At 45.5% G+C, this 25954-nt stretch overlaps 1 protein-coding gene across 2 annotated transcripts in view; it reads left to right on the forward strand.

Moving 5' to 3' along the window:
* Positions 1 to 25954, forward strand: part of Mtus2 (microtubule associated scaffold protein 2) — a 374670-nt gene that overhangs the window by 245810 nt on the left and 102906 nt on the right. For both annotated transcript variants that reach the window (XM_026785020.1, XM_026785024.1), the window contains exon 6: positions 16408 to 16569. In XM_026785020.1, coding sequence (XP_026640821.1) covers positions 16408 to 16569 — 162 coding nt within the window. The remainder of the gene's footprint in view (positions 1 to 16407; positions 16570 to 25954) is intronic.

Below are 25954 nucleotides of genomic sequence, written 5' to 3' on the forward strand. Positions count from 1 at the left end.
CTTTTATTGGAGCATAATCCAGCTCTCAGGGACTTGGGATAGCTCTGCACAACTTTCTAGCTTCTGGCTGACTCTAAGCAGAGTCATAAATATGAGCAGCAGGGAGCCTCCATTTCTGAACAGCTATTACATGGTGTCAATATTGAAAAGGTGTATTTATCCACTTCCTCTTGGTCCAGAGAATTAGCCTAAGAAGTGAGTGGGTGCTTTTAGCTGGAAAGCCAACCCTGAAGAATTTTCTATGCTACTGGGCTCATTTTGTAGTACTCTTTTTTTTTTTAAGATTTTTATTTATTATGTATACAGTGTTCTGTCTGCGTGTATGCCTACTCGCCAGAGAGGGCACCACATCTCATTACAGATGGTTGTGAGCCACCATATGGTTGCTGGGAATTGAACTCAGGACCTCAGTCAGGAAGAGCAGTCAGTGCTCTTAACCTCTGAGCCATCTCTCCAGCCCTCATTTTGTACTAATACAAGTACTACCCTTCATTTAACCAGTGGCTTTTAGTTAGGCAGAGGCCAGGGCTGCAGATAAATACCCAGGAATGCACAGAACAACACACACTGGTTGGTCTGAGATGCAGCTAGCGTTGAGAGATGCGGGGCATAAGTAGGAGTCCTGCAACTGTGCAGAGAAATGCAGCCAGTGTGCTGAAAGAGAACGTGAAAGTGATCATCCCTGGAGACCCCGAGGGAAGAGATTGAATGCTCTGGAACCCAGGAGGGGGGAGACAATATTGCTTAGAGTTCAAGAAAGAAGTGCTATTTTGATTTTCCATCTGCCACACCTACACAAAACCAACATGGTATTCATTTCCTGGGAGGCTGTTAAAATTCCCTCCCCTCTTTAAGGTTTCACATTTCCTAGAGGCTTCTAAGTAGGCCACTCTTTTTATGAGAACTCCATCTCGGGATGGAGAAGAGGCTCAGCAGTTAAGAGTGATTACTGCTCTTGTAAAGGACCTACATTTGGTTCCCAGCACCCACCTGGTGGCCCATAACTATCTGTAACTCTTATAGGGGATCTAATGCCTTCTTCTGGTCTCTGCAGGCACTGCATGCACATAGTGCATATAAACTCACATAGGCACACATATACACATAAAAATAGTGGGTGACTAATACAGATAAATCTCACCTTGATGGAATAACCAGGCTCCTGGCAGCTGAGGTATCTGTACATACATGGGAAAGAGCTTGGGGTTTAGTTACAGTGACTCACTTTTTAATACTTAATTGATTTCTCAAGATCCCAATGGAGTTTACTGCCAAATTAGGGCTCAATAAAGGTGTCTGGCATAGAATAAATTCACGAATACCTCAGATGTCTCAAAATGGCTAATTAAATAGATCTGTGACCAAAAAAAAATTTAGATCAGAAATCAAATGCCCAACTTTCTCAGAATTCTTTTAGTAAGTGCTGCTGTATAAAAGCCCTTGATCATTTCTGTAATTCCTTACACTGTGCTAATACCTTCCACAGAATTTAAATTGAGTTCAAATCATATGATCTTATCTTTTCAGAACTCCCATATCAAGCACATAATTAAAATGCTACACTTTCACTGTCTCCCTAAGATAGTAAATACTAAAGGAGTCAACGCGGAAGAACCAAAGGAGGGGGTGTTCATGGATAATGATGACTTAGGCTTTAAGATAGGGAGAAGGATTTGCTACAGCGAGTCTAACTGATAGAACAGAGGAATGACACACAGTTGCTTTTAATTCCACAAAGATCTCTTGGTGTATCTTAGGAGCCCTCGGTCTCTTAAGTAACTAGCCTCCCTCAGTGTTTGACTATGTTATTGGTTTTTTCAAAGCGGTCCTGACAAACACTAAATAGAATTTACCAGAGCAGAGGAGAGCCAAGAGTTCAGAAGTCCTGGGTTTGGTGATGCTGGCATTGACCCTTTGGGAGTGCTTCTACGACAGAGAGAGTCCATATAGACATCCCCTCATGATGGCATCCTTTAGTAACCAGCCATCTTTATTTCAATAGTTTTGAGAACCCACAAAGGTCTTTGTTAATCTTCCCACTACTGCTATGACAGAGTGCCTGGGACTGAGTGACTTCTATAGGAAAGAGGTTTGTCCAGGCTCATGCTTTGGAAAGCCACGGGCATCTTGGCATGTCTGATACCTGGGACCTTGTAGTGAGGGCTTGGTGCTATTGTGTGTGTGGCAGAAAAGCCAATGGACTCACAGAACAAAGACAGAGAAAAGGGGCCAAACTCCAAGAGCAGATAGGCCATTCAGTGATCCCTTCATGAGGGCTCTACCCCTGTAAGCCAGACACATCTACCAGCCCCACCCCCAACACTGCTGTGGTGCAGAAATGAGCCTTGCTGTGAGTTTTGGTGAGTGAGCACCATATTCACAACACAGAGGAACTGAGCAGACACGCACAGCATGCAACGCTGAATCAGCTTGACAGGCAGCGTTCATTGAGTACCAGGTCCCCCACAACGTGCACTGCCTATCTTTCCTTTAGTTCTCTGATTAACCTTATGGAAGAGCACTTGTTAAAAGCCTCTGCTTTCTGGCTTTGCCTTGAAATAGTGTGGGGTTTGCAGTGGCACTGCCTGGCACTCTGGGATCTGACCATTAAAGGCCTGCTGTCACCATGTATCCAGGAACCTTTGGGAGTCTGGGCTCTGCAGAAGGAATCTAGCATGTTCTTATGGACATAGAAGGGTTTTTCCCCCTAACGGGCACCTGATGGTGTAGGTATTCCTTATACCTCAAAAGAGCCTTGGATGGTTGGGCTAATAGTCTCTGATCTTTGGGTGAATGTAATTTCCCGCACACTCAGAATTCTGTGTGGGAGAAGGCTCCGAGGCTACTTCTTAGCCCAGTAAGAAATTCAAGTTTGTATTGAGCGAAGGAGAACTGAGCTGCCATGGATGCTCTTCCGTTTGTTAAGATGCAGGTTACTGGGGGAAAGATGGGCCGAGAGGGAACAGTTCCCAGTGCTTCCTCTTTACAGCCAGCCTCCTGCGCTGGACCACTGCGGGTTTCTTGGGAAGATAGGGAGGCCAGGGAGATCTAGCAGATAAAGACAGCAGGCAGAACAGCTGTACTGACGGACTCTGCACGAGGCGCCATGCTGGGTTCCTGGGTGTATCAAAGCCCACACAGCCACTTCCCCAATGCTGGTGTACCAGGAAGTGCCACTTCCCCAAATCTGGTGTACCAGGGAGTGCCACTTCCCCGATGCTGGTGTACCAGGAAGTGCACTGAGTGCCTTTGTCGTATTTTCCTGTAATTAAATTTTCTGTTAGTATATAGAATAGTAGGTTTCCATATGACATCAGCATACACATGTACCTTGTATCCACCCTTCCACCAGCTCCTTCGGCCAGCATCGCTGGTCACTTCCTGTATTCCGAATAGTCTGTCTTCGGCTTCTTGTTGTTCCAAAAGGCTGCCAAATGTACTTCTTCTTACAACTATAAGAAATCCCACCTTGGGGCTGGAGAGATGGCTAAGCAGTTAAGAGCACCAGCTGCTTTTACAGAGGACCCAGGTTCCATTCCCAGTACCCACATGGTGGCTCACAACCATCTGCCAACTCTGATCTGACACCCCATTTTGGCTTCTTCAGGCACTGCATACATGTGTTGCATATAAGTCATGCCAGAACACAGATAGACATACAAAATAATAAATCTTCATAAAAGGGAATCCCATCTTCATGGGATAGCCAGGTTGTTCTATGTCACATACAGGTATGGGCTTAAGTCTAGATTCAGAGTATGAAAAAAAGCATATTTGCTTTCTCAGCTTGGCTTATCTCACTTAACGTGGTGATGTCTCCTCCCGTCTATTCTCCAGCTCTGACCAATTTCATATATGTGTGTGTGTGTGTGTGTGTGTGTGTGTGTGTGTGTGTGTGGCTGAATAACACTCTCTGTGTTTACATGCTGCATTCTCTTTATCCACTAGCCTGTTGTTGATGGATAACTGGTTCTGTATCTCAGATGGTGCAGTAAGTATGGCTGTGTCTCTGTGTGGTGCTGACTTGGAATTCGTCAGGTGCATACCAAGGAGTGGTATCCCCGAGTCATATGATAAGAGTCTGCTTTTAGCTTTGTGAGGAACCTCCATACTGATTTCCGCAGCAGAAGCACACACATTTATATCCTCACCAGCATGCTGATTTACCTTCCCCAACATCACCCTTTGCTGGTTTGTCTTCTTGGTGATACCTATTAGGCTAAGATAGGAGCTCGTTGCAGTTTGAATTTGCATTTCTCTAGTGGCTAAGAATATTGGACACTATTGTTGCTCTTGAATTTCTTCTTTTTACAACTGTCTGTCAGGTTCATTTGCCCATTGATTGATTGAATCCTTTAACTGGTGTTGGAACTTTAGAGTTCTTTCAAGATCCTGTGCCCTTTTCCCCTGAAAGATGTAGGGACATGAAAGATTTTCTATTGTTCCATGGTTTTCTCTTAGGTATGGTGGTTCTTCTTGCTGTGAAGAAGTTTTTCATTTTAATGTAATCTTGTCAATTTGGGGGAGATTATTGCCTGGCTTGTGCCTCTGTCTTGACATATTTTACCCGTGTTTTCCTCTCAGAGTTTCAGAAGAGTTCAGGCCATACATTAACGTCTTTGATCCATTTTGAGTCATTTTCTTCAGGATGGGGAGAGAGAACACAAATGCTAGCTTCATTCCTCTATGTATGGACATCCAGTTTTCCAAGCACCACGTGTCAATGTGCCTTTCTTTTCTTAGAGGTGTATCTTTGACATCTTTATAAACAAATAGGCAACTTTAACTATGTGGGGCTATATCTGGGTCTTTGGTTACGTTCCCACTGTCCCATGTGTCTGCCTTGTCCCAGTACCATTCTGGCTTTGTGACTATAGCTCTGTAGAATAATTTGAGACCAGGTGTTGAAGGCCTTCGGCGTTATTCTTCCTGCTAAGACTTCATATGAATTGTAGAATTGGTGTTTTTCCATTTGGGGTTTTGTTTTAGATTGTTTGTTATTGTTTATTTCTGTGGAAAATTTCATTGGGATTTTGGAAGGAATGGCAGTGAATGTCTATACCATTTTTTTTTTTTTTGGTTTTTCGAGACAGGGTTTCTCTGTAGCTTTGGAGCCTGTCCTGGAACTCCCTTGGTAGACCAGGCTGGCCTCGAACTCACAGAGATCCTCTGCCTCTGCCTCCCGAGTGCTGGGATTACAGGCGTGCGCCACCACCGCCCGGCCTGTCTATACCATTTTTGGTAACATTTTCACCATATAAACTTTACTGATCCGTTAGCACGAGCAGGCTCTCCATCTTTCAATGCCTTCTTCTGTTTCTTTCTTCTGTATCTTAAAGTTTTCATTGTGAAGTTTTCCACTCCCTTAGATAGCTTCATTTTTCTACACTGTTGCTAATGGAGTTTTCATCCTGGTTTCTTTTTAGCGGGTTTGTTGTTGGAATATGGAAAAGTTGCTGTGTGTCTACATTTATTTCCATCCTATTTTGCTGAGAGTGCTTATCAGTTCTAGAATCTTCAGGGTCTAATAAGTATAGTCAAGATACCTGCAAATGGGGATATTTTGCCTTCTTTCTTTTCTGTTTTTAACTTCTTCCTCTTGTTTTTCTCCTCTAAGATTTTGAACACTATGTAGAATAAGGTGGAGCAAGTGAACATGCTTGTTTTGTTTTAGATTGTAGATGGAATGTTTTGCTTGTTTTGCCCATTTTGTATAATGCCTGTCATAGACATACTGAATTATGATGAGGTAATTCCCTCTATCCTGTCTTTCGGGACACTTAACTGACCTTTGTTCTAGGCCTTTTCTGCTTCTGTCAAGATGGCTTCTGTGCTGTGTCCTCTCCAGTGTCATCTTCATTGGATGCATCCAGCCTGGTCTTGGTGTGTGATCCTCTTAATGAAACACTTTAACTTGAACATGTAGGGGATGAGGCTGAGGCGATGTTAACACTTAGCTTCTGAGACCATTGAGCCCAGACATTAACGCATGAGGTGAGCCGAAAGTAAGAGCTGAAGTCTAGCATGAGAGAAAAGAATTAGCTGAGCAGTTCTTCGCCTGAGCAGTGAAAGACTCTCAGAGAGGATCTTCCCTCAAGAGGAGACCCCTAAACCCAAGGGACAGTCTGAGACCACTAACTGCAATGGCAAGAGGTTATTTATTGAGAAGTGCACAGGTACCTGCGGGCATCAGAGTCTATTTGGAAGACTTGCGCACCGGCAGGCTGGGTAAGGGTCTTTTTATAGGAAAAAGGGTGGCAGAAGCAGGCATACAGAAGCAGATGCATGGTTATAGGGATTTCATTGGTCAGTTTGAATGAGGCGATGGGTTTACTTGAGGACAAGTTCCTCGGGGACATGAAGATCTGATAATAGCTGACTTGGCTCTATCTAGGGCACATGTAGAAATATGGGAAAAGTTTTTCCCAGAACTTTTCGTTCCCCTCCTAGGCCTGATGTATGACCCACAGATATCCTGTTTGGCAGCCTAGGAGTACCAACTTTACCTTGAACTTATACTTGTTTGTGTGAAAGCCTTGCAAAATGGCGTTACTGCAGCTAAGCTGGGGTCTTTCAAGCAGGAAGCACATGGGCACCAGCAAAACCTGCTGAATTTTGACAAACTGTTTTTTTCTCCTTTAAAAAGTTATTTTTATGCTCTGGGGAGAGCAAACCTAAGGTCCTCTACATGCTAGGCATGTGTTCTATCACTGAGCTACAGTCCCAGTTCTAGCTCTGGTTCTCATTTTGGTTTGGTTTGGCTTGAATCATTTGAAAGTGCTTCCAAAACTAACTCGCTGTGGGGTATAGGTGCGAGCATGCATGCCTTATTCACAGACTGCAAAAGTTCACAGGAAGTGGGGGGGGGCATCCACAGGAAGTGCTGAGGGCGTCCACAGGAAGTGCTGGGAGCATCCACAGGAAGTGCTGGGGGCATCCACAGGAAGTACTGGGGGTGTCCACAGGAAGTGCTGACTAAAGCATGCCGCTTTTAGGGACTCTGAATTTAAGGTCCAAGGAAGAGACATGGCTGTGACAGGACCCAGTGGTCCCATGGGACAGATTCGCATCTAGTACTTGATTCACAAAGACAGCAGGTGTTCCTCAAATACATCCTGTGTCTGGCAGGACCAGAAGCCATGGAGCCAAATCTCATTGTCTACAATTTCTGCTTTGCCTGATGAGGACGCAGGAGGCAAGCAGGGAAGACAATCAGGGTGAGGCTGACCACCCTCAAATCAAACTCCCATGATGTCACCCTGACCCCTGTACATTGTGCATGTACCTACAAAAGTTTGTGTTTGTCCGGCTGAGTTTTTCTTTCTGAATTTAAACGGTTTAGCTATTATTACTTTAATTCTTTTAGCCACCCGTAAGGCTGTACTTCCGGGTTCTAAAGCAGGCGCATGTACCCCGTGTGTGCATACGTGGGTCGCCCGCCATCTGCGTCATCAGCTTCTGACGTGCTCACGCAAAAGCTCTGTACGCCTGGCGTCGTCTGTCATCAGCGTCTGACGTAGGCTTTCCCCTCGTGCGCATGTGCTAGGAAGCCTTTAAAAGCTGGACATGCCATTTTTACTCCCTCCTTCTTTCCACACCGTTTCCTCGAGCCTGTTGAGCACAACCCCTCTTAATAACTCCTCCGTGGGTTTGTTTGCTTCTCGTGTCCTCTTCTCATTTCCCCCGGAATTTTTAATTACTACTAATTATTTGCCATTTCACATGTGTTTGTTTTCCATGCTGGCCACTCTTCTACTTCCCTCCCACCCACCCACCTTTACATATATGATTTCTTTCATTTTGTAATCCAGCAATCAACCAGGGCCATCTGTGTGACCATGAGGTTTAGAGCACATATTGCACTTGCAAAGGACCTGAGTTTGATTCCCAGAACTCACATAGTGGCTCCCAATGAATGGTAACTCCAGTTCCAAGGGACCCAATGTTCTCTTCTGATCCTCCTGGATACTGTACATACATAGTGGAGGCACATACATATAAGCAGGTAAAAGCACCAAAACACATTAAGTAAAAATAAACAAATCTTTAAAAACCAAGTTATGGGAACCCCTGAAGTTGGACAGAGTGCCTTTTGCGTGACAAGATAGGTATGAACTTATGAAGGTCAGCAGTGGAATGCTACAGGGTGACTGTGAAATACCCATCAGTACCTCATGAACTTGAACCTTAGTTCCCAGCTCGAGGAACTGTCTGGGCATCTTTGGAACTGTGACCTAGCTAGCAGATGTAAGCTTCTGGGGGTAGGTCATGAATGTAATAGCTGCTTCTGGTCTTGGCCTGGGTACTCTGAGTCCAGTCCACAAAGACAGGAATAAGCCATGAGTTCTCACACCATGGACTTAGCCACTTCAGCCTCCATGCCTTCCTGACCATGAGAATATATCTCCTTCCTTAGGTTGCTTCAGACAGCTATTCTGTCTCAGCCACAGGAAAGGTAGCTCATCCACTTGGTCATGTAATGCTAATAATAGCAGCTGTTGGAGTTTGTTACTGAGATGTCCAGTTCACCCTTTAGTATGAGATAGAAACATACATAACATATATGCATATATACATACACACATATGTACCCAGTGTGTTAGTTGTCTGTCTGACATAACTTAGGGCAGGTTTGATTTTGGCTAATGGTTTCAGAGGGTTTTATTCCACAGTTACTTGTCCCAGTGTCCTTTGAAAGAACATATTGGTGGTGGGAGTATATGGCAGAGGAGCTCCTTCCACAGGAAGCAGACAGTGTAATAAGAAGAGACTAAGAATAGCATACCAGGATACACACACACACACACACACACACACACACACACACGCACGACCTTCCTATGGCTAAGTCCCACCTCCCAAAGTTTTCGAACCTCTCCCAAGAGTGCCACCAGCTGGTGACCTAGGCGCTAGCATATGATCCTGTGAGGGAAATTCCGCATGCCAGCCAGCCCCAGCACAGAAGTTAAAATATGCAAAAGACAGGATATGAAACATTCAGTTAGTACTTTAATAATTCAGCTGAATTTTGTCACCAAGTTATAAATGCCATTAAATGAATGAAATATGCATCAGTTGGTTAATCATGCACACAGAACATTATGCAGCCTGATTGCTTGGGAATAGTCCTGAAAGATGCAGTCAAGAGAGTAGCTTAATCATCCTACTTGGGATAAGTATTCAAAATCAATAAAATATGTGTCTTAGAGTTTGCAATAGTATGCCTACATTATTATTAGCTTTCTGCCTTTTTTACAACTTCCCCTTTCTGTGAGAAGCTCGTTTTGTTCTGGCTAGTTCTGACCCTCTTTGCTGTTAATTCTTCTTTTGTTGAATTTTTAAAAATTAAAATATAATTATATCACTTCTCTCCTCCCTCCAGCTCCTCCCATGCCTGCCCTACTCCCTCTCAAATTCATGGCCTCCTTTTTTTTTTTAATCATTATTGTTAAACACACACACATATCAATATACAAATACAATGCGCTGAGTCACTTGGTGGTCAAGTTAGGGGTCTCATCCCTGGGAGAGGCTAATTCTCTCTCTCTCAGATGTCAGCAGTTATCCATAGCTCTTTGTCCTCGGATGGGACCCTATGAGACTTGCACCCCTCCATGTTAGCTTGTCTGCTGGAGCTGCCATTGCTCAGATCTCGCTGAGGCAGCGTATTGTTGAGGTATCATGGCTCCAACTTCCCTTCCATTTCTAGGAGTTACAGTCTCAGGTCGGACTTCCTGGTCCTCAGGCTCTTGCGATCTTTCTGCCCCCTCCTGAATAATCAGTTCTTCTTTTTAAAATTTAGTCTTGGTGATTGGCCTTCCCGGTAGGTGAAGACTGGAGAAGAGCGTTGAGTGTGGATGGGAGGTCCTGAAGGCCCAGCCTGTCATCAGGTGATGTGGCATCACTCTGTACTCTTCAGGGTGATAGTGAAGTCTTCCCCAACTCTTCCCAGTGCCCAGAATTCTGCAGGAGTCTTTCTTTGGGGTAGACTCTCCTGATTTGAGTCTGAATAGCTTGTTCTGTGCTGCTATAACTCAGAAACTGAAGATTTTAAAGACCAGAAATGCTGGATCCCAGGAAGGTCAGTATTCAGTAGTCAGCGCTTGGGCTGTCTTGACTCATCTGCCACAGTGGGGATACCACTACATCCTCACACTGCTGGCCATGGAGGGGTAACAAGCCAAGGCAGCATGAAACCTGTTGTTTAATGTTTTCACCCCAGTCATAAAGGTAGAGAGGCCTCGCGCTCAGTCATCACAAAGGCCTCTTTCCATAGGTAGCTCCTGAATTAGGAAGAGCACATCTAGACAGTGGCCGTCATGATAGGTCAGACTGGCTCATAATCATGCTCTTTGGTAGGGGTGTCTGAGGAGGGGGACAGGATCCAGGAATGAAATTATCACCCTCCTTACCAGGGATGAGGGAATGTGCAGTGTTTTTGAGGAGCTTTCTTCTTTTTTGTTCTGTACCAGAAGACAGAAGAACCCAAAGCAAACTGGTTGGGATCCCTTGTAGCTTCCATGCAAGACCTGGCACATAGAACTAGATTAAGGCCTATATGAGGGAACCACAGAATAAGGTATTTTTTTTGTTGAGATATAATTCAAAGCCCATAAATTTTACCCTTCAAAATGTACAACCAATGGGTGTAGTATAGTCACAGGGACATAAAACAAAAGCTCTAGCCGGGCGGTGGTGGCACACGCCTTTAATCCCAGCACTCTGGAGGCAGAGGCAGGCAGATCTCTGTGAGTTCGAGGCCAGCCTGGTCTACAAGAGCTAGTTCCAGGACAGGAACCAAAAAGCTACAGAGAAACCCTGTCTCGAAAAATCAAAAAAAAAAAAAAACCCACAAAAGCAAAAGCTCTAATTCATTTTCCCCAAAGAAACTCCATGCCTGTCAGGTGACCACTCCCCGTTTCCCACTCCCTACCTCCTAACATGACCTATTCTGGACATTTCAAATAAATGGAACCATATAGCATCTCGCCCTTTCTATATGGCTTCTTTCACTTAGCACGGTGTTTTCAAAGCTCACTGTAGTAACTAGCACATGTAAGTCTTTCTTTTCTTCCTGTGGCAGCTGGCTGATACTCTGTTGTCTAGATGTGCCATTTTCCTCCATTCATTGTTTAATGAGCATTTGGGTTTTTCCACTCAATCATAAATTATGTCTCTATCAATGTTTATGCACAGATTTTAGGCTGTATATGTGATTTCATGTCTTTTGGGCATATACCTCAAGCAGAACTGTTGGTCATTTGGTAACTGTACCAATAACATTTTGAGAAGATGCCAACCTTTTTCCCAAAACTTTGCTTTACAATCCAACAGCAACATCTGTCTATACATTTTATTATAACTCTTCGTGTGTGTGTGTGTGTGTATGTGCATGCGTATGCGTGCGCACGCATGTGCTCAAGAGACATTTGTCTGGTAAATGGGGTATAGTAACTTGTCGTGGGAGGAATATATGGATCATGCCTGAGACAGAGGGACATCGTTTATGGCCTAGGCCCATTTGCTTGAACTTGATCACAGGCATCAGCAGGGAGGATGGGGAACGTAGTTCACTTTACATCCAGGACTGAAGGAAAAGGTCTGACCAGACCTGACTCTCTGTCATTCAAAGCTTCGCCTCTGAGCTGTTCTACTTCATTGATTTCTTTTCTTGAAGCCAATACCATTCCAAGTGTGTTCACTCCAGAATGAAACACCAGATGAGTCTCCCATCTTTCGTAGTCTTACTTGGAAATTTGTCTTGGTTTGACTGGAGAGAGTTCAGCAATTATGAGCACTGGCTGCTCTTGCAGAGGATATGGTTGGGTTCCTAGCATGCACCTGAGGACTCACAGGCATCTGCAAGCTCAGTTCCAGGGGATCCAACGCCCCCTCCTGGCCTCCAAGAGCACTGCATGCGCGTACTTGCAGGCAAAAAGTAGGCAAAAAACACTAGTTCGCAACAAAAGGAAGAACAAAGAAGACCTTTAAAAATGCTGTCCTGCCTAGGCTTGGCCCATTATTTTTATCACAGAGATTCTAGTCTCTGCTCAAGAAGCGCTATAAAAAACAGGTCACGTGTTAGTGAGAAACCACTTAATATTGAAAATATACAGCCAACCAAAGATTGCCATCTGCTGTATACAAAGAACTAGAATAAACTCGGTATAAAGCCGGGTAGACGCCGTGGATGGGCATCTTAGGGAAGAGAAGGAAAACTTGAGTATCGGTACCTAGCTGAGAAGAAAGCATCTCAACTCTACAGCCTGATGATCAATTAGTAACACAGCCAAAGGACTGCAGTGTGGAAGAGCTGATGTCACCCGCGTTCGCTTGGCTGTCTGCAGGTGAATCCCAACAAGCAATCTGGAACGCATGTGTGGAGGCTTAGGGCAGCTGAACACATTTCCTCCTGTTCAATCAGTTTACTAGTAACAAGATGGGTACTGTCTTGTCTTCCTTGGGATTAGCAATCCATTTTGCTATTATTCCCACCATTTTCTGTGTGAAATGGCTCGTCATATTTTATTAAAGCAATTGTATTCCATCTTTTCTTTAGCCTTTTATCCTGATGGGATGGTTGGATTTTCCTCGCCGTTCCCCCTTTTTTTCTTTTTATATACTGCAGGCCATCTGATGTTAATCTTCAAAGACTTCCCAGGCTCCTTGGATAAATGGATTTATTAAAATGACTGACCGTAGAAATTAAAGCCAGCATGCAAGTTAATAACTAAGACATAAGAGCATCCGGGGTTCCAGGCAGGAATGTGCTGTCTTGCACTAACTCCTGCAAGAACTTTTTTTTTAACTTTTCATTTTCTTATTTTATGTGTGAGGGTTTGCCTACATGTGTGTGCGTATACCATGTATGTACCTAGTACCCAAACAGGCCAGAAGAGGGTGCCTGTTCTCCTGGAACTAGGGTTACAGTCAATCAAGAGTGATCATATGGGTGCTGGAAACTGGACCCTGGTCCTCTGCAAGAGCTCTTAACTGCTGAACCATCTTTCCAGACCCCTGCATCAACTTAAAAGTCCCCTGGCATTAGCCTTCAATTCTCATGGTAGTCTATAATGCCAATTTTCTCACCCCCACCGCCATGAATGAAGAGACCGACACAAGGATGTAGCCAGTGTGAGGAACAGTATCTTTGCCATGGATGGTTCCCATGTCTGTGCCTGGCTGGTGTTCTTGCTCTCCTGTGGTGAGGTGAAGAGGTGGATACATTGCCTGCCTAATTCAGGCCAGAGTGGTGGAGGTTCACAGGAACAAGGTGGCTAAGTGGGATCTGTCACTGCTAGTCACCTAGATGCTGTACCATGTTGCTAATCTTTTTTTTTTTTAAAAACTCTTCCCAAGCAAGAGCTTGATGCTGTCCCCATGGGCTCAAGTACGTGGACATCCCTAGACTTCAGGGGCCATTTCCAGATTCAGGATGCTTTTCTTCTCCTGAACAGACATCTTTGATGACTGGCCAACGGGAGCCAGTTTTCAAGGAGTGGGCCTGTTTGTTTCCAGCCATATTATACCAGTGGTGGGTGGAATTACGTTTTTTATACTTTTCTTCTTTTCAAGGTGGTAGAGGTCTGGCCTCAGAGGGAAGTGCATAGCTTCCTGACGCAAGGAGTAAGTCCTTGCCATCCTGGAAGACAGCCAAGTCTCTGAATTGACATGTTCGCTGGATAAATTGCATGTAACAACGTGACGCCAGATGGGAGACGATTTGATAACAGGGCTTTTGAACTCTGCGAATGTTACCAAAAGAAAAACAGTCTGGTCTTAAGAAATGTTTGAGAAATTGATAAATAAAAGACAGTGTGAGGACTTGAGCACTCTATCTTGTTTCCACCGCGCGTTTCGTTGACTAGATTATGGTGGCGGCAGCGGGGTGCACGTCAGCTGATTCCCCGTGAATTACCTCCAGCAGCTGAGCCCCACTTACCTCTGAAACACCCCCACAAGCGCTTAGAACGTCTCTGAATTCAGGAGCTGACTGATTGAGCGATCGCTGTTTAATTCTGGGCCCACGCAGTCTTTTACGCCTGTGATGCATGTCCCCGCCCACCCCCGACCCCGCGCTGGGTTTTCACAGGCTCCTCGTATGCTTCTTTATCTGATACCGGCTCCGCAGACCCTGTTCTGTGGACTTTTGGGGCTTCTTGTGGGCTTGTGGAGGTCCCGCACATTCTCTTAGCCGGGTTTGGAACTGTTTAAAGCCTTGTACAGTGACTGAAGAGAACTGTGCCATGCCAGCTGCTCCAAGCAGTAGCCAGTTCTTTATCTGTCATTCTTAAAGTGGCTTTTCTCCCTGAACAACACCGGTCTCACCAATTTTAAGTCCCTCAGGACTTTCTGGGGAGAAAAGCAATGATTTCAGACTCCAAATAATTGAATGAAATCTCCAAATATCATGAATGTTGAAGCCATTTTAACAATGCCATCATTTTTTTTTTGTTTTTTTTTGTTTTTGTTTTTCGAGACAGGGTTTCTCTGTGGTTTTTGGAGCCTGTCCTGGAACTAGCTCTTGTAGACCAGGTTGGTCTCGAACTCACAAAGATCCGCCTGCCTCTGCCTCCCAAGTGCTGGGATTAAAGGTGTGCGCCACCACTGCCCGGCCCAATGCCATCATTTTTATGCAGGCCAATATAAGTGAAATATGGTGACCCTCCTTTCAAAAAGATGAAAAGACATTTAGTCTCTCTCCAGTGCCTTGTCTGTCTTCCAGCTATCGTCACTTGCTTTTCACAAATGGGCAGGTTTGTTCCAAATGAATCCTGATCAGCCTCTCGCAGTTAGCAGAAGAGATCCCATACCTCCTCCTACCACAGGGGTGTTTGGAAGCCTTCTCTCTTAAGGCCACTATCATTGTCTTTAAGGGTCACATACAAAGCTTCAGAAGATGCAGAAGAATAGTTCAGGCCACACTGTTTCTACTGGACTCGGACCCAAGCTGCTCTTCGTGGGTCCTGGATCCTCAGAGTATCGGAGCAGTTGTTTGTGACTAACGGTCCTCCGGACAGAGAGACTGCTTCTCTCTGGGTAGCAAACTACAGCTACCCATTCATTCCTTCTGCCTCCTGAATAAGTAAAGCTAGGGGCTGGGCAGATGGCTCAGTGGTTAAGAGCCTTGGCTGCTCTTCCGGAGGACCTGGGTTCGATTTCCAGCACCCACGGGATGACTTGCACAAATTTATTGTTCCAGTCTCAGGGGATCTGATGCCCTTTCCTGGTCTCTGTGTGCACTGCACACATGTCGCTTGCATAGGTACAAGCGGGCAAAACACCGCTAAAATAAAATTTTAAAGTTTTCAGTAAAAATAAGTAAATAAAGCAGCAACGCAAGGAACTCTTGGCCTTAGAACAAATGCCCCATGCATCTGGAAGGTTTCCCCATTTCTGACCCTACTCCTATCCCACCCTATACCTCCCCCCTATATCCCCACCCCCACGCTCCACTCTCACCCCGACTCTATATCCCCACCCCACCTCCACCCTACATCCCCACCCCCACCCTATATCCTCATCTCCACCCTACACCTCCCCCTCCTCCCCCACTCTTAACCTCTACCCTCCACCTCCACCCCAGGCCTCCTCTTCTGGATTCCCCAGATTCTGGAAACAAATGTCCTTGGCCAGGGAGACATATGTGTAACATCTGTCACGGGATATCTGTAAGTTCTACATCTGTGAATTAACATATATGTAACATCTGTCACTGGATATCTGTAGGTTCTACATCTGTGAATTAACCAATTGCAGAGCAAAGCTTCTCAGCCAAAAACCGTGTCTGTGCCAATATCCTCAGAACTTGTCATTCCTCCCTAAACCTCAGCCATAACATCTCTCTGCATAGCATTTACATTGTATTATTAATACGCAGGCATTACCAACATTCTGGGCATGATCTGACAGTCACGAAAGCTTCTATAGAACCTATGGAACATCATACCATTTCACACAAGGACCTTGATCATCTACCATCCTGTGTTGATATCCACAAGGGGTCTGGGAACCACGGGGGACTGTGTTTTTACTCCCAACTCTCCTCCATCTCTCACGCTCTATTTCAGAAGAACGTTGCTCCCTCCACCCCCACAAGCTCCCCAGTTGATGCTTGTGACAGCAGACAGTTACACATACATGTAAGCAAAGTATGTGTGCGTGCATGCACATGGGCATACAGTTGTGCAGTTCCCTTCAATGCAGAAGGTCAGAATCACAGATACTACGTCCTGACTAAAGAGAGCTCTTTCCCACAGCCATTTCCATTGCTTTTCAAGGTAACTCACTTAAAGGTGTGTTCCTGAGCAGATGGCGGCCTTAGGATTGGCTGGCCAAGCCTGAATGGCAGGTGGGTCCATCCACCTTTCATGAAGTTGTAATGAACCTGCTTTCTGCCTCCCACAGGCTCCACCTTTGGGACTGAAGAGCAGCCACCTCTGAAGCCAACTCTGCCTTCTAAGGACACACCCAAGGGAGCCGGCCGGGCAGCCCCTGCATCTACCTCCAATGCAACAACACCACGCAGAAGTTTACTTCCGGCACCAAAATCCACCTCCACTCCTGCTGGTAAGACCTTCTGCCTCTCAGGAGCTTCACAGTGGAGTCTTTGTTGCTTTGTGTGTGTGTGTGTGTGTGTGTGGTTTTTCGAGACAGGGTTTCTCTGTGGTTTTGGAGCCTGTCCTGGAACTAGCTCTTGTAGACCAATCTGGTCTCGAACTCACAGAGATCCGCCTGCCTCTGCCTCCCGAGTGCTGGGATTAAAGGAGTGCGCCACCACCGCCCGGCTACAGTGGCGTCTTTAAAAGTCCCTATGTCCAACCGCTGCTTAGAAGAGATGACAGAGGAGTCTTAAGAGGCATTTAAAGTTAATAAATACTGCAACATATTTGTGCGTTTACACTCTCCTCTGCTTGTCTGCTAACCCTCTCAATGACACCATTTTTTTTTTGAGGAAGCAAGAGCCAAGCTGTTTTTAAGAAGTCTGGCCCTTGGCTAGGGACAAACCTTGGCTCTTGAAACCATTTGAAAGGCTTTAGGGCAAGCTCAGTCAGGGCCTCAGAACGCAAAGGGAACTGCTGCCCTCTGCTGGCCATGAACTTAAACCCGCAAAACTGGACAGACCCCAGCAGATTGAGTACAGAGCCATCCATGGTTGTGTCTGTGACAAGCTCCATTTAAGTAGTGCAGACAGCCTGCCTCTCCATGCCCCACGCTTGTGCAGGGATTCCAGAGAAGGCCACTGTGGCCAGACACTACCCAGGTGGCCCACGTTTGGCTCCGTCTTGCTTTCCACCTCCATATTTTACACAAGGAACCTGTCCCCCTTAGCAGTGTCTGTGGGTATGGTTCCTAGTTCTCCACTGTAAAGTTCGGCATTGTGAAGACAGAAGGGAGGCTGAGCCCGGATCCACTGTGGAGGGCGCGTTCAGATCGGTGGTTTTTTTCCTCCCTATTTTCCTCCTGTGAGTATAGCCAGCTGTCTACCACTGTGCATGCATAAGAACTGGATGGCATTGCGAGCTGCAAGGTGTGGTTAGGTTTTGTTGTTGTTGTTCTTCTTCTGTCCACTTGGCTCAAGCTAGAGTCATCTGGGAAGGAGAATGTCAGCCAAGAAAATGCCCTCACCAGAGCGCCTATAGGCAAGCCTTGGGGCATGTTCGTGGTTAATGATTGATGTGAGAGGGTCCGGCCCACCTTGGACTGGGCTTGCGCTCCTAGACTGTGTAACAAAGCCGGCTTAACAAGCCCTGGGGAGCAAGCTAGGAAGCAGCATTCTTCTGTGGCCTCTGCGTCAGTGGCCGCCGACTTCTCTTCGTGGTGAACTGTGGACTGAAAGATGTAACAAGCCCTTGTGCGCTGTGGTTGTTGTTTTAGCTTTGCTCTTTGGGGGGCCTGCCACCCAGCTCCCAAATAATCACATGGAGACTTACTCCTTATTATAATTGCCTGGTCTTAGCTTGGCTTATTTCTAGCCAGATTTTCTTAAATTATCCCAAATACCTTTTGCCTCTGAATTTTTACCTTTCTCTATTTCTGTATTTCTTTTCTTCCCTGCTTATTCCATGTCTTTGGCAGTGTGGCTGGCTCCCAGCATCCTCTTCTCCTTTCCTCACTTCTCTCTCTTCTCTTTTTCCCTTCTATTTATTCACTCTACCCAGCAGCCCCACCTGTCTGTCCCTCTCCTGCCTAGCTATTGGATGTTCAGTTCTCTATTAGACCAATCAGGTGTTTTAGACAGACAGAGAATCACAGCTTCAAAAATCCCGAAGTGTGACAGATGCTGTATACCAATGACAACCTTTCTGGGGTATTCCTGTCAGGAATAAAAAATATTCCACTGCCCTAAAGAGGACTTAGTTGGCAGGCTGCAGAATCACAAACGCATGTGTTGTTCGAGGTGGGCTCTAGGAATCTTCCCCCAAAACAGATGAACAAAAGTCCAGTGCATCGGTGTCTAGAGTTGAAGAGGACTGAAAGCCCCTCACCTGCCTGTTCCTAGGGACTGGACAGAAGCACTTCCGGGATGCTTGGCAGTATGGCTGACCTAAGATGGGGAACGGTTTTCTCTAAATAGGGACATGTGACACCATTTATGTGCTTATACTAAGAAAAGAAATAGAAAAATAAACTATGAATTTTAAAAAGATTATGCATAGGGGAAAAAGAGAGATTTAGGAAGAAGACTAGAGATTGGAGTCAATGACAGGATTTGGACACTTGTTTTTTTGCCTGACTTAAAAATCGTCTCAATATTGAGTGCAATTGAATACTGACGCTAAGTTCTAGAAGAGCAGATCTGAGCGGTCCTGCAGAAGCTGGGCAGGATGCTATGTAGATGTCATCCCATCAGTCAAGAGGCAGGTGGAGCTCTGTGGATCTGAAGCCAGAGTGGTCTACATAGCAAGTTCCAGTCCAGCCAGGGCAAAATAGCAGGGCCCTATCTCAATTAACAGATGAATAACTGAGTACATGAGGTAATAAATAAATGGTGAAGCCTGTTGCGGCAGAAGCATGGAAATTAGGTGACTTAATTTAGCCCAGTGATTCGGCATAGCTCCCTGCTGGGATATTCCCTAGACTCAGGAAGACTCCAACAGGGATGCCTGTTGGTGGTGCTGCTGCCTCGTAACGCTGCGTGTTCTGATAGTCTAAGTTTGTGTGCCACGTAACAAGATGACATAAGGGCATTTCACTTGTATTTTAATAGATAAAACTTGCCTGAGGATCAGAAAAGTAAAACAGCCCCCACTGGCCAGCCTTATAGACCAGGCAACAGTAACACACACCTTTAATCCCAGTAGCCACACTAGCTGCCATAGAAACCAGGCAGTAGCAGGGCATGCTTTTAATCTCAGAACAGAGAAGATTATAAAAAGAGAGGAGACAGCTCTCAGGCTCAGTCTCATTCTGAGATTCCTGGAGGCAGGATCGCCATTTTGGACTGAGGCCTAGGTAAGAGCCAGTGGCTGGCTGCTTTGCTTTTCGGATCATCCGGTTGAACCCCAATTTCTCTCTCTGAGTTTTTATTAATCATACTTCATATGGGTGACACGTGAATTCATCCACAGTTGATCTTTAAGAAGAGATCTCAGCTCTGTCCACTGAAAAGTTGTAAGTAACTAAAGCAAGAGTAATGAGCTCAAGTTGTATCAAAATGTATTTACCATTTAAAGTAGGCAGGAGTGAGCTAGGGCAGCTCAATTGGTAAGTTACTTGCCATGCATGCATAAGAACCTGAGTTTGATCCCTGGAGTCCATGTAAAACATCTGGGCATAGTGGTACATGCTCACAATTCCCGAACCAAGGAGGAGATGGGTAGATCGCAGGGGCTTTGGTGGCCAGCCAACCTGATGTGTGAGTTCCAGGCCAAGGTGAGACACTGCTATCTCAAAAGAGAAGGCGAATTGTATCCTAAAGAAAGATACCTGGAGTTGACCTCTGGTCTCCATGTGCGCGCGCACACACACACGCACACACTGAATAAATATATATAAATAAATAATAAGTATATGGTTCCATGCTTAAAATGGGGAATTTTAGACCCCAGGAAAATGCAGTAGGATAAGCTCATGGGTAAACACATTGACTGGCTGAGTGCTTTAGTGGAGGCAAAGTTAAATGAAAGTGGGATATTTTAAGTGTTGAAAATAAAGAGAAAGCAGGTTTTAAAAACCATTTTGTTAAGTACTTCTGCTACTTAGGTTGTCTGACGTACCGTTTCTTTCACATTTATATAGAAATACTTCCTTCTCTGAGCCAACGTGTCTTTCCTTCAGGTCATCACGTAGTGTGGCCTCCTCAGGAACTTTGCTGTTAACAGCTCTTCTCGCCCAGGTTATTATCTAAGGATTCCTGTGTCTGCCATCTCTCTGACCCTGATTTCGCTAGCTGGCCTAGGACTGGCTATGTGGATCAGGCTAGACTTGAACACTCAGATTTGGCCTCTCAAGTGCTGGAGCTAAAGGTAGGCACTCCCATGTCCAGACACACACACCTTTTTTCCTTCATCCCAAATCCGTTGCTACCAACAGGGAACCCCAAATACCCCAGGCTACTAGCAGATACCCATTGAAAGAGGGAGAGGCCCCGCTTCCTGCTGGTTCTCTCCACTGATGACTCTGGGGCAAGGAGACAATGAGAACTAGAAATTACTTGAGACTTTCTGTGGGTGCTCAGCAAGGCATGCCAGCTCCCCAGAGTAAGCGAGAGGCATCCACCGCCCTTTCTGCTGGTCCACGGTCAATAGGAGCCTTGCTGCTCTAGCGCTTTAGTGCCGCAGCATGAGGAAGTGTGCTTCTTATGAACCCACGGAAACAAAGCCCAACCAGAGGCCCACGTGGCAGACACAGCGGGCAGGAGCCTCCAGCTCTCCCTCTGCAGTGTCTTCTCCATGGCTGGCAACTATTTCAGGCTTGCTCTGTGAGTTCTGTGTCCTCCTCCAGGGTCTGCAGCAAATCACAGCTGCTAATTCCTAGTGCAATTTGTTGTTGTACTGGGAGCGGCGGGCTGTGTTCCTGCCGCCCGACTCCCACATGGCTAGCTTAGCCCTGGAAATAACAACACACAAATTGTATTCTTTTAAATACTGCCTGGCCCTTTGTCTATAGGCTCTTATTGGCTAATTCTCCCATCTTGCTTAACCCATATTTAATAATCTGTGTTATTAAGACACGAGGTGCTGTCTTACCAGGAAGGATTCTAGCCTACATCCATCTGGGGTCGGAGAATCATGGCGACTGCCTGATTCTGCTTTCTTTCTCCCAGAATTCTGTTCTGTCTACTCCACCTACCTAAGGGCTAGCCTATCAAAGGCCAAACAGTTTCTTTATTAATTAACCAATGAAAGCAACAGATAGATAGATGACACTCCCACATCAATTTGTTAAGTATTGACCATATCTACTCAGAACTATCTTTGAATGGAGCTGGGAAGCTCTGCATTTGATTTTCAAGAGATAGATAGATAGATAGATAGATAGATAGATAGATAGATAGATAGATAGAGTTTTTTTTTAGAGATTTTTGTTTTAATATAGAGTGTTTTCCCAGCATATATATCTGTGTTCTTGCAAGACCCATGGGGCCAAAAGCAAGTACTGGCTCCTCTGGAACTATATGTAGTTACAGGTGATTCTGAGCTGCCATGTGGATGATGGGAACTGAGCCTGGATTCTCTGTAAGAGCAACAAATGCTCTTAACTCCTGAGCCATCTCTCTAGTCCTGAGACATAAGAGTTTTTAGACTCAGATATGCCTGCACACAGAGACCAGGCAGAAGGATCTTAGATTCTAGTCCAGTCTGAACTATATAGGGAGACCCTGTCTTAAAATTCAAAACAAGCAAAAATATAAAGCACATTTAGGCATTCTCCCACCATTGACTCAAGAGAGGAACTCTTTAAACATTACCCATTCCCTTCTGTTATAAAAATAAGTTGAGGATCTCACACCACTCACGGTATGGACCCCTGACTGTGCCCTTTGGGAGCCTTACATTGCCTGCTGCCCACATTTCTAGCCACGAAATGGAATGCACAGTTGATCCTAGCCATTGGCCTCCACCCTGCCAGTTTCACTAACTGGGTGAGATAGCAGCTTGAGCCAGGCTGGGGCAAACTGCTTGCTGTCCTGTCTCCACTACCAAGAGGTTAAGAGGCATACACAGTGACTTTGTTTATGTATACACCCAGCTGGGATTAGGAGGAGATCCATAAGCATTGCAACCAAGCCATCAAAACAAGAGGTGGGTTATCCAAAAAGCCAAAGTGTGTTTTAAATATACTGCATAACTTTCCTTTCCACGCCTGGTAGACCTTTGCAAATTTCAACAGTGACTGTCAATCATAGTTAAATTGTAATACGGAATTTCTCACTTGGCACTTATTGCATGGCTCTGCATTTCTAAGTGAATTAAAATCAAGTTTTCTGCTGGTGTATGTTGTCACAATAATTGACCCACAGAGGGCAGGGCTGCAGATTGGTCACATACTGAACAATTGCATGGCTTGGGCTGTGAGGCTGGGAATGAGTTCTTAGACAGCATGCATCCTTACTGTTTTAACCCTACATGGGAAACGACTCCTTCTCCCTTTCCCTCTCTTCCTCCTCCTCTTCCCTTTCCTTCTTCTCTTCCCTTACTCTTCCTTTTCCTCCTCTTCCTTTTCTCTTCCTCCTCTCCTCCTCTTTCTCCCGTTGCCTCCTCTTCCTTGTATTTCTTTTTTTCTTTGCTTTGCACAACACAGGCCATCAAACTCTGAGCCTTTTCATGCTCTCCCCACTGAGCCACATCCTAGCTCTGGCAGCATTTCTGAACTTGAACTTGCCAATCAATATGAAGCTAATGGTAGCTGGGCTTTCATGCCTCTGTACCACCTGCTTAATGATTCCCATCTACTGTTGAAGATGGCCTGTACCAGCCACCGGACAGACCTTCGGATGTTCAGTTGTATCCTCTAACCTGGATTTCTAATGGGAAGTTTTTGTGGGGGATGCTTTTTTTCCTGGTTCATTCCTCAACAAGAGTCTAAGCGCGTGCTATATCCATGATTTAGATGCAAGGATAATTAGAACAGCTGTTCCCTTAGGAACTCACAGTAAGGAAAATGGATTTATAACTTAATAATTAGGGTGGAAGCAAAGGGTTCATAATCTTCTATCTGAAGTCTAGTTAATTCTAATAAGCCAGAAAGCCATCATGAGGTGGAGGTAAGGCAAAATGGCTTGCTCTTTATTGGTGACTTATCTAATAATTTCTGTATGGTGCTTGTTTAGTCGCTAAGTGTTTACCATTTGCCTACTTTCCAAGTCCTGAAACAGTGCAGGGTGTTCAGGCAAGGCAATGTGACACAGGCCTTGGCAAGGGCGTGTGAAGAATTGGCAAGTCTAAACATCCAAGGAGCAAAAAGAGAAAAATGCAAACACCATACTTAGTGCTTCTTAACCCCCAAAGCAAAGTCAAACTGAGCAGCAGGCTGTCACTCATCTTTCTCCCTGTCACAAATGTTGAAGTCATAGGGCTGAGAATTGACAACTGCAGCGAGGACTGGCGAGGTTTTACAAATGGAAACACACTCTGAAGCTTCTTCTCATGATACTCTGGGGAGCCGGGAAGATGGCTCAGTGGATAAAGGTGCTTGCTGCCATGCCTAGCAACCAGGGCTCGATCCCCAGAAGCCATGTGGTAGAAGGAGAGAGCCCACACCACATATGTTCTGTTGCTCAGACTATAAGTGGAGAGTCCCCAAATATTTCAGAACCTTGGCCTTGGACCTTGGAGAACCCTTTATTTCAAGATCCTCATGAAAAGCTTTTGTGTTGTTCACATGTCAAATACAAAATCCCTTTCCGGTGCATTGAACCATATAATTTTACAGAAATAGCCAGGCTTCACGCATTGACTTGGTAACAGGGCCGCACCAGTCTGATAAATAGGAAAGTGTTTTCAGTTGAAACTATTGATCAGAATATAGATTACTTCGTGGTCAACGTGCCTCTGATCCTGTCAGGCGCATATGATGGAGCATATAAAATCCAACTCTTTCCACGCTAAGCTGGGAATAGATTTCTTCTGGTTATGTAGAAAACAACTTATCATTTACGTTTCTTTCTACCCAATAAAAATATTCCCTAAGACTCGCAAGGCTGTCAGTCTACAGACTATAAACCCCATGTGTCATAAAAATGACTTTTGCCTCTTTAGAGAAATGTTGAATTAAGCATCACACATGGAGGGATCTCTGGACACACTGTAATTTTCAAAATGTGAGTCGCTGATCAAAGTCATCTGCGTGTGTTCACGGGAAAGGTTGATGCTCGGGGACCAGGAAGATGCTGCCACCGGCTCTCCCTGCTTCATCCTTGCTGCTCACACGCTGCCCGCCCTTCCTGACTACATATTAAAGACATTGGGAAAGAGCTGGAAAGAAAGACTGAACATTAGAAAAAAAGAGAGAGAGAGAGAGAAGGCAAGCAGTGGACCATTGCCTGTTTGTTGCTGGGATGTTTGTTGAAGACAGTTGAGGGGAGGGCCTGTTCTTAAAAGTCATGCCTGGTTCCCATGACTTCTTGTGCTTAACTCCCAAGCTCACCTTGGATAGCGATGAGAAAATCATAGTGCTTACAGCATGGTTACTCCTGTTGGCTCAGGGATGTTCACCAACATCCCAGAAGGAGAACCGGGAGGCAACGAGACAGAGTTCAGTTAGAAGCAGCATCCGCAGTTCAGCGTAGATGCTCCTCTTATTACTTGGTGTTGAGCAGCCTCCCCAGGGCCAAGTTTGAATTGCTATCACAGGCTGAGCTGATTTGTCATTGTGAAGCCAATGGGAGGACCAGCGGTCGTGTGGGGGAACAGAGCAGGCTGGAGGAGGGCAGAAGAATTCAGAATGTTTTCAGAAGAAAAATGAAAGCAATAAATATGGAAGCCCTTTGTGTTGCGTAAGGTCACTGAGCCCGGAAGATGGGATTTGGATGATGTATGCTGTGTCTGCTGAGGGGAGCTCCCCACGTCATCAAGAGAGCCGTGTGAGGGTTGTTCCAGAATGACCTGTGTGCTGTGCTATCCAGCCAAAAGAAAGGTCAGAAGCGTGCCATTCTCTAAGGTGTCCCAGAAGCAGGGACTGTTGGTTATGTTTGTGGGCATCCACTCCATCCACACACAGGCACCGAGAGCCTTCTCTGAGTTAAGCGTTGTACTGGATACCTGGGGAGCGCTTGATGGATGCGATAAGACAACCCTTGTCCCCACGTGGCACAAGGTGTCACATAATTACCACGTAATTGTTTTATTTCCCCTTAAAAATCTCAGTCATGGAGTTGCTAGCAATTTGATGTCTTGCTAATTTGAATATGTGTGTGTATGTATACACACACACACATGTATACACACAGGCACACATACACACACACACACACACACACACACACACACACACACACACACACAAATACTCTCTCCTTCTTCCTTCCCCTGACAAAGGAACTTGGAAGCTATAAAATGACCGAAAGACCTCTCGACAGTTAGCGGGCTAGGGATTTGTCTGGCCCCAGGGTGACATGAGAAGTGGGAAGAAATCGTCTCTTTCCTCTGCTGTCCCCTCTAATCATTTCCTTGAACCCTCTGCAGGAATAGTATTTGATAATTTGAGAAGCTTTCTAGGGCACTTGCACAGTGCCAGGCTGCACACAACCCTGACCCACCTTGACCCCAAGCCACCAGCAGGCTGGTGTAAAACCAGCCTTGTTTTTGTAGGAGTTCTTCGAAAGTGGGATACTAACATCTCAACTCTTATGTCAGAGCTTGTAGGGGGATTGTATCTAAAGGTTACATACCTGTCGCCCACTCTGTCAACCCTAAGGAAGTGTGGGAGCGAGTCCAGCAGGAATTCATGCGAATGGTCTTATGGCTTCCGTGGTGGATTTCCGACAGTTGTACCTTGCAGAAATCTGCCC

Source organism: Microtus ochrogaster, chromosome 2 (genome assembly GCF_000317375.1).
Source record: "Microtus ochrogaster isolate Prairie Vole_2 chromosome 2, MicOch1.0, whole genome shotgun sequence".
Lineage (NCBI taxonomy): Eukaryota > Metazoa > Chordata > Mammalia > Rodentia > Cricetidae > Microtus > Microtus ochrogaster.